Here is a 9,836-nt window from a genome sequence, read left to right as displayed (position 1 = left end):
CTTGTTCATCTACTACAGGTGATGTGGCTTCCACAAGATCTGGAACAAGTTCATTTTCATCACGGACAATTGGAATCACATTATCTGTAAGAAGATAAATGTATGGCATGGGAATAACAACACGGTCTTCTCTAAAAGTGACTAGTCGTGGTGCATTGTTCCCATTGTCCAAATCATCCTCAAAGAATACCGCGCGGTCAGACTCAATAACCCGCATAGAGTAAGAAGGACAGTAAAACCTACTACCACGAGAACCCACACAATAACCAATAAAGAACCCACTGACAGTCTTGAGATCAAGTTTTTTTAACTGAGGATTATAAGGCCTCACCTCTACCTTACAACCGCACACATGGAAATGTTTCAAACTTGGTTTCTTCCCAAACATGAGTTCATAAGGAGTCTTTGAAACAGACTTGCTGGGTACTTGATTAAGAATATACACAGCAGTCCTTAAAGCATCTCCCCAAAGGAAATCCGGTAAAGAGGAATGACTTAACATATATCTCACCATCTCTAAAAGAGTGCGATTCCTCCTTTCTGCAACTCCATTTTGCTGAGGAGTACCAGACATAGTATACTGAGCTTCAATACCACATTCATCAAGAAATCTAGCGAAAGGTTCAGGATTTCTTCCAATCTCATCATATCTGCCATAGTACTGTCCACCTCTGTCAAACCTTATACATTTTATATTCTTTCCTATTTTCAACTCAATAGCAGCTTTGAAAGACTTAAAAGCATCCAAGGAACTTGATTTTTCCTGTAGGAGATCTATCCATCCAAATCGGGAATAATCGTCTATGAATGTGATAAAATACCTATATCCCCCCCATGGAAGTGGGTGTGATAGGTCCACATATATTAGTATAAATAAGCTCCAACACATTGTCACTCTTGTTTGCTCCTGTATTTTTTACTTTTGCGGTAAGCTTGCCCTTAACATAATCAACACAAGTATCAAAATTAGAAAAATCTAGATCATGCAGAATACCCTCTTTAATCAACCTCTCAATCCGAGGTCTAGAAATATGTCTCAGACGTCTATGCCACAACATAAAGGAATTTTCATCAATTCTAATACGCTTATGTCCAATAACAGAATTAACAGACACATCATTCAGATTTAGCATGTAAAGTCCATCATATAAAATTCCTGAGCCAACAATAATTGAATTGAAATAAACAACAAGTTTACCATTGTCAAATTCAAAAGTGTAGCCACATTTATCCAAAATTGAAACTAAAATCAAATTCCTTCTCATAGAAGGTACATAAACAACGTCTTTCAATAACAAAACATGTATAGAAGGTAAATTTAAAGAAACTACTCCTATGTCTTCAAATAGTGCTCTAGCTCCATCTCCCATGATAATCTTGGACTCGACATCACTTGGTTTGCTCAGACTTGTGAACCCCTATAAAGAATTCACAACATGAATAGTGGCACCCGAGTCTAACCACCAAGAATTGGAAGGAACATTAATAAAATTAGATTCAAAACAAGCTAAAGCATATACGAGTATACCTTCCTTATCAACATTCTTCTTCTTAAGAATATAACAGTCAGTTAGCTTGTGTCCAATTTTTTTACAATAGGCACAATTCCCCTTGAAGTACTTCTTTTTAGGCTCCAAAAGCACTAATGCTTTCCTTGTGATCCCATTTTCAAGACGAGATTTACCTTTGAACCCCTTTTTCACAGGTTTAGTGCCAGAAGTAGTAGCTGTGAACTGTACACTATGAGACTTGGTCTTTTTAATTGATGCTTCCTCTTGAGAAATAATAGTTATCATTTCATCAATTGTCCATTCCTCCTTCTGAGTGTTTTAAGAAGTCTTCAACACATCAAACTGAGAAGGAAGAGATTTCATAACCTGGCAAATCAAGTAACTATCACCAAGCTCTACCTTTAGAGATTTAAGTTTGTTATAATAGTGCACAAGCTTCATCATATGCTCAAAAATACCACTGACACCATCATATTTGGTCTTCTCAAGAAGTGATAGATATTGACCCTTTTGAGCTTTGTCAAAAGTCTTAAACTTCTCACCAACTAATCTCATAAAGTCCTTAGCATTGTCCTTATCCGGAATGCTCTGTCGCATAGACTTCTCCATGGTATATCTTGTAAGACCCGGGAAAATTAATTAATTAATTAATAAATGTGGGTAGAAGGTGCCTTTATGGCATTAATCATTGTTTAATGTGACATGGAAAGGTACTAGCTCATGTGGTTGAGAGTACTTTGATTGGGTGAGAAGACTTGGGTTTGAGTCCTATGTATGCCAATTATGTGTTGTTATTTTATGAATTATTTTTAATAATATGTAAGAGTGTGGAATTTGAAATGTAAACGTATGTTGACTGTGTATATCACTAAATATGAATTGGCATGGTGGTTGTGCTTTGGCATTATGAGTGGAGGGTCACGAGTTCAAACCTTGGTAAACAGAACTTAACCTTTATTTTTATTAAAATTTGGTTTGGAACGAAGCCAAAAGTTATGTAAAGGGAAGGGTTTTGGCAGTGTGGTGAACTGGTGTAGAGAGGAGCACGGGTTTGAGGGTGAATTGAGTTTGGGTGGGCAACAGCTGAAGCAAGAAGAGATTTTGAATTAAGGGACCCTGTCTTCACAATTTTGATCACACATTCCAGGTTAGGGGAGTTGTCTCTGTGTGTTATATGTTAATTGATGGTTGTGTTATGATTCTGGATTATTGCTTCTTAATTGAATTTTGAATGGTGGCAATTTCGCATTCTATGTGTTGTGATTGTGAATGGAGATATTTGAAATTTGGATGTTTTATTATGTATGTGGAATAGGTTGTGGGATGAGGGTTTTGGATAATTTTAGTCTTATATTCGCAATTGGTGGTATATTGGGTTGTAATGGATGATTCTGAATGTCATTTGTCATTATAATTGCATTGGTATCGATTGAATGGTTTATGGTACAATTTTTGGGTATGAGTTAGCATTGTTTTGGGTAAAATGCGTGTGTGACAGTGATGGAACTCTGCAAGTCTCGTCCAAGCGAGTCTATCTCGTCTAGGCGAGAGTTGCAGAACCTCAAGTCTGGTTTGGGTCGCGTTGCTCGCCTAGGCGACCTCGGTTTGGTGTTGAGCGACTTAGTCTCGCTCAGGCGAGGGACAGTTCGCCTAAGCGAGATCGCGAGGAAATTTGGGCGCTTTGAGCGCGACATCTCGCCCAGGCGAGAAGTATTAGTGTTTTGAGCGACTTAGTCTCTCGCTCAGGCGAGAGACACTCGCCTAAGCGAGGTCGCGATGAGAAATGACGTGGTTTAAGTGGATCCTCATTTAGGCGAGGTGTGGGTGATATTTTGAGCGATGTTATAGCTCACCTAGGAGAGGGGATCTCGCCTAAGCGAGATAACGTGATGTTGTGGTTGTTTTAAGCTCGCTCAGGCGAGGTAAACTAGCCTAAGCGAAGCATAGGGCTTAGCTTGGGCGAGAGGCCCTGGGTTAAGCGAGATTATTTGAATTTCTCAAGTTTGTATGACCTTGTGTGTGTGGAATGACTACTTTTCTTAAGTATAGGAAGTATATGCATGTGTTATGGTGTGTGGGCTTGAAAGACTTAGTCCAATAGGGGTCTGGGATGTGCTTGGTGGTTGGACACATGATGGGCATGGAACTGGTTGAGTTCTCGCCGGCTACTAATGGCTGAGGAGTCCTTAGTATGGTGATTGCATGTGTCGGGCGCACGATGGGCAAGGAACTGTTATGTTCCCGTCGGCTGCTATTGGGCGAGGAGTCCATACTATGGTGATTGCGTGCGTGCCAGGGTCCAAGTTATGAGGCTTGGATGATTTACTACAGGCGAGGAGTCTGTAGGGCAGGACTATGAGCGGGATAGGCTCATAGGGTTGGACCACGAATGAGTTAGTTTCGTTGGAGCACAGTGGAGTCCCAAGACCTAGTTCATGTATATGACTCATGAAGGATTATGAAGTCATGGTTGGGTAATTTGATAATGAGATAATTAGTTATGTTATTTTGGGATGGGTGGCATATTTATTTCATGTATTTGTTTATATATATATATATATATATATATATATATATATATATATATATATATATATATATATATATATATATATATATATATATTGTGCATAGCTCACCCTTTCTGTGTGTGTGTGGCGATGATTGGATGATTCGTTATCCGGGATCAGATGATTTGACAGGTGGGCCAGGAGATGCCTAGACACGGAGCGAGGGATATCTGGGAATTTTTGTATATATGTTATTTATTTTGGTTTTGAGATAATACTATAACCTTGTGGGAGTCATTTGAATTTTATTTCGGTTTTATTATTATGGACTCCGGTAATTATTACATTGTATATCGTTTTAAATTTTCCCGTGTTTTTGGGAAATGATTTTATATTAAATACGGTATTTATTTTATTTTGGAGTTTATTAATTAAATAATAGTAATATTCCTTAGGGATGTTACAATTGGTATCAGAGCAAAAGTTATGAAAATATTTTAAAATATTTTGGGGCTAGTGGGGAGTGAGCTTATCGATGTGTTTGTTTGTGGTATGCTATGTGTTAAATATTAAAAAGTGTGTGGTTTTATTGACTAAGCGATTGATTTTTAACAGTTGTAATGTGGCGTATCCAGGCTATGGCTACTAATAGGAGGAGGAGGAGTAGTGGTGCTGATGACATTGTTGAGGCGATTCCTCGGATGGTGGATGCGATGCAGCCACCCGTAGCAGCGCAGCCTAGGACAGCGATTGCACCAATCAGGGTGCCGACAGTGGAGGATTTCTTGCGCCACAAGCCAGCTGAGTTCACTGGCAAGGCCTCCCCCGATGAAGCGGATGCATGGCTCCGCAAGTGTGAGAAAATCTTCAAAGTGATGAACTGCGAAGATGAACAGAAACTGTTGTTCGCTGCGTACCTGCTGAATGGGGATGCTGAATACTGGTGGGCATGCATGCAACAATAGATGGAGAATAGGGAAGAGCCAGTGTCTTGGGCCAACTTTAGAGCTCATTTCCTGGAGAAGTACTTTCCCGATACCGCTAGACAGGACCGGGAGGGAGAGTTCCTTGCACTGCAGCAAGGAGATATGTCAATACAGGAGTACGTCAACAAATTTGAACATCTAGCGAGATACTCCTCACAGAATATGACTGAAGAATAGAGGTTCTTGAAGTTTGAGCGAGGACTCAAACATGAATTGAAGAAAGTGGTGACGCCTCTAAAGGAGAGGAGATTTCCCATCTTGGTGGAGCAGGCCAAGAGTGCTGAGAACCTTGAGAAGGGCCCTGGTCCTATTGTGAGCCGACATCAGAAGAATGTCGCAGAGGCCAGGTGGGTGTAATGTAAGACCCGGGAAAATTAAATAGTTATTTAATTAATTATTTAATTAGGACGGGTAATGAGAACATTTAAAGCAATAAATATGAGGAGCTATGACGTGGAAAAGTATTAGTTCAAGTGGTTAAGAGTACTTTATGGTGTGTGAGGACTTGGGTTCGAGTCCTATGTGTGCCACTTGGATGTTATTTAAATTATGTGTTTTTGTGTGTTTATATATTGAATGCGTAGTGTAATGATAAAGCCCTGAAATTTTAGGAGTTATCATGAAATATGAATTTGGTTGAGTGGTTATGTACTTAAATTGTTAATTGATTGGTTGTGGGTTCAATCCCTGCTAAGAACAAAACTAATTTTCTTTTTGGCAATTTTGGGTTGCATGGTATTGAAGGGACGTAGAAACCCTGGCTGCAGATGAAGGCAGTCCAATGGGTAAGAAACCATTCAATAGTGGGTCATGAGTAGTCATTAGCTAGGATACTTAAGGTATTTTCGTTTTTAGCATTTAGCACTTTTAATTTGGGTAATAAGTGAGAGAGAACAAGCTAGTGGAGAGGCAAAGAGTACCACAGTGGGTGTAAGGGTCGATTATTAGGTTTTCAGAAGGAAGAAACTGATTGTAAAAGGGTGGAGTGGCTGGAAAACATAGGGACGTGCAAGAGAGGGTTAAGGAAACTTTTTGGATTGGAGATACATCAAGAATTCGTGGTGTAGCAAGGAATTCCAGGTTAGGGGAGTTGTTTATTGTGTTTTAATTCGTGATCGATTGAATATGTACTGTCTTGTATAACCGCATGAATTTCTTCCCTTTTGACGCTGTTGTTTTGGAGATTCTGGGTTCTCGCCCAGAAACCGCCTGGCGGGCACGAAGGTGCCGCCAGGCGGCACATCAGTAATAGCCATTCTGGGTTTTGTAACATGAGCTGCTTGGCGGTGAGCATGAACCGCCAGGCGATGTGTGGTACTGTCGTTGTTTTTATTGTGTTTTGTTGAATTATGACCTGTGTGAATTTCAATTGGATATTCCTTGTCAGTGTAATTGGATAATCTTGCGATATTTCATGTGTTCTGAGGTTTTGGGCATATTAAGAATCTGATTGGAGACATGAGAGATTCGTACGAGAATCAAGGGATGGTATGAGTGGTGGGCTAAATAGGATTGCTATGCGACCGGAAGAAGTAAGATAGGTAATTGAATAATATAATGGTGTGATGATTTGTTAATTCATGCTAAGTGAATTGAGCCTGAGATTGAGAAATTGGTTAGAACTTTGAGGGGTTTGGGTTATTCGCGGGTGCAGGAAAAAGCTGAGATTCTATCATGGTACTGGAATGCCGCCTGGCGGCGTTACCCTTGCCGCCAGGCGATAGTGGGACGCAGACCCATTTTTGTGCAGAGATGGGATGACGCGAGAAAAGGCAAAAATCCGTGTGTGGGCTGTTGAGAAATTTTAATTAAGGAAGAATTCGTGGTGATTAATAGAGTAAGAGAAAAAGGAGGGGAGTATATTGTAAGGTATTGATGAATAGTAGGTAATGGGAGGTTTAATGAAGATGAATAATTGGAGATAAAAATATGGTAGAAGGAGAGTGTAGCTGCTATTAATGGTGAGTATAAGATTTCATGGTTTGGGTAAACCAATTGATGACGAACTACAGGATGAAGCAATGTTAGAAGTTGGTAAGTATAAGAATTGGGGGTTGACTAAAATTTGGTATTTGTGGAATTAAGTAACTATTCTATTGTGAGAATTAGATAACCTATAGAGTGAATGAATTATGTGATTATACTTGAATAAGTCGGGGGGAATGGATTGGGCAATCTCTTCAAGATTGACTTAGGCATTATACTGAAATAAAGAACTGGGGGAAATTGTTGGAGGGGAGTATACGGACCTAGGAGTATGGTGATGAGTAATTCCATTGTTTATTGTATGGTGGGGTAACTTGCATAATGTACTGATGAATGGGAAGCGTAATGATTGTGGTAATGTTCTAGTTGGAACCAAATTAGTGAGTGTGCCAAAAACAGCTGCTGGATACTTCTGATATGGCGCCTGGCGGTCGGTTGACAACCGCCAGGCGACAACCTTAGTGTGAGTGAGCCTGCACTGGACAGGCGCCTGGCGGCACGGTGTGCTCCGCCAGGCGGTGACGAGAAAACAGTGGGTCTGGGGGGAAGCTGACGTCTGGCGGTGAGTGAATACCGCTAGGCGGTCTGGAACAGTTTCGCCTGGCGGCGTGTGGGTCGAGCCAGGCAGAAATGCTGTTGTTCTTTGCTTTCTGGTGTGTTATTTTTAACTGATAACGATGCTTTGCTTGGATCGGGAGATGTTGTGCCATGAGCGGGTAGGTTCATGGATGGTGTTTGACATGTGATGATATGAACGGGGAGGTTCATATTCAGTTACTCTCACGTGGGGATACGAGCGAGGTAGGTTCGTATGTTCCGTGCTCACGTTGAGAGATGCCACGTGCGGGGAGGTACGGGGGCTGGTGGATCACATGTGTTGGACTACGGGCGGGCAGGTCCGTAGAGTAGGACTACGAGCGGGGAGGTTCGTAGAGCAGGACTACGAGCGGGGAGGTTCGTAGAGGCAGGACCACGAGCGGGTAGGTTCGTGTGAGCATCAGATTCCCGAGTCCAAGGCTAACCAATTGTATGATTTGAAGACTGATAAGTCTTGGGGTTAAGGTCTTGGCCAAGAAATATATGTAAAGAATAAAATGGGTGTATGATTTATCTTGTGTTTTATATGCTTGTTATTTTATTTCTCAGCTCACCCTTTCTGTTTGTGTGTGGCGATGATCGTGTAATTCGTTACACGGGAGCAGATGTTGATACAGGTGATGCTGAGGATGTTCCGATGGCGGAGTGAGGGCTAGCATGGGATTAGAGCTAGGGTTTTGCCCATTTGTATTTCATGTTTTAAATACTAATCTTGGAAACATGTAACCTTTTATGGATTTAGCTATGAGTTTTGGCGCGCTATTTTGATAAATTGAAATTTTCCCGCGTTGGGATTTTTATCGAGATGACTATTAATGTAATTATTTCTTTTAATATTTATTTTTAAGTAATATTCCCTAGGGATGTTACACCAGGCAGATGAAAAAGTCGTACAGCCGGTCACAAACATCTCAGAGTCCCACTTTCTACCAGTGTGGCGGACCCCACCTGAAGAGGAATTGTCCACAACTAGCAAGTGGAGTAGGAGGGTCAGGCGACCATCGTAAGTGTTTTACATACGACAAACCTGGACACTTCGCCAACAATTGCCTAGAGAAGAAAAGTCTTAGCACGAAGAAACCAGCTGCATCGCCAGCAGAGCGAGCCAGGGCAGCGGGCAGAGTCTTTGCCCTGACCACCACTGAGGCTACACAGTCGGGTAATCTCATCCTTGAACCTTGTGTATTGTTTGGTAAATTAGTATTGGTGTTGTTTGATTCCGGGGCAACCCATTCTTTTGTTTCTAATGCGTGTGTGGGGAGATTGAATTTGGTGACACGCGATTTGGGATGTGAGTTGCTTGTTTCAACTCCCTCCTCAGGTCAAGTGGCTACCAGTTCAGTCTGCATTGGGTGTTCTATGGAAGTGGCAGGTCGCAGATTCAAGGTGAACTTGGTGTGCTTGCCTTTGGAGGGACTGGACGTAATCTTGGGGATGGACTGGCTGTCTAATAATCACGTCATAATTGATTGTGGACGGCGCAGTTTGGTATTCCCAGAACATGAAGGATTGGAGCCAATCTCGGCTTAGAGGGCGATAAACGAAGTAGAAGTCGGAGCCACCTGCTTTATGATAGTGGCTCATGCAAAGAAGAATAGTACTACCGAGAAGATCAGTGTGATTCCAGTCGTGGAGGAGTATGCCGACGTGTTCCCAGATGAAATACCCGAGTTGCCACCGAGTAGGGATGTGGATTTCTCCATTGATCTCATCCCTAGAGCTGGCCCAGTATCCATGGCGCCCTATAGAATGGCACCAGCGGAGTTGGCTGAGTTGAAGAAGCAAATTGAAGATTTGCTTGAGAAGAAGTTCATCAGGCTAAGTGCGTCACCCTGGGGAGCACCAGTATTCCTAGTAAAGAAGAAGGACGGTAGTTCAAGGTTATGTGTAGATTACCGTCAGTTGAATAAGCTGACCATAAAGAATAAGTATCCGTTGTCGAGGATAGATGATTTGTTAGATCAGCTGAGGGGAGCCGCAGTGTTCTCTAAGATTGACTTGAGGTCTGGATATCATCAGATCTTAGTCAAACTGGAGGATGTGCAGAAGACGGCGTTCAGGTCACGATACGGCCATTACGAGTATGTAGTGATGTCGTTCGGGGTGACAAATGCTCCTGCTATTTTCATGGACTACATGAACAGAATATTCCGACCATACCTGGATCAGTTTGTTGTCATGTTCATTGACGACATACTGATATACTCGGAGAGTCGGGATGTACATGCAGATCATCTAAGAGTGGT

At 41.7% G+C, this 9,836-nt stretch overlaps 1 protein-coding gene across 1 annotated transcript; it reads left to right on the top strand.

Moving 5' to 3' along the window:
- Positions 1 to 8,469: 8,469 nt before the first annotated feature.
- Positions 8,470 to 9,120, top strand: LOC146884079 (uncharacterized). Its single transcript, XM_085665843.1, has one exon. The coding sequence runs from the start codon at positions 8,470 to 8,472 to the stop codon at positions 9,118 to 9,120; it is 651 nt and encodes a 216-aa protein (XP_085521969.1).
- The last annotated feature ends 716 nt before the right edge of the window (positions 9,121 to 9,836 follow it).

Source organism: Vigna unguiculata, chromosome 8 (assembly GCF_037176805.1).
Source record: "Vigna unguiculata cultivar grain cowpea cultivar isolate G323 ecotype 2 chromosome 8, ASM3717680v1, whole genome shotgun sequence".
In the NCBI taxonomy this organism is placed as follows: Eukaryota; Viridiplantae; Streptophyta; class Magnoliopsida; order Fabales; family Fabaceae; genus Vigna; species Vigna unguiculata.
The sequence above is the reverse complement of the archived record's forward strand: the minus strand, read 5'-3'. Positions and strand labels throughout refer to the sequence as shown.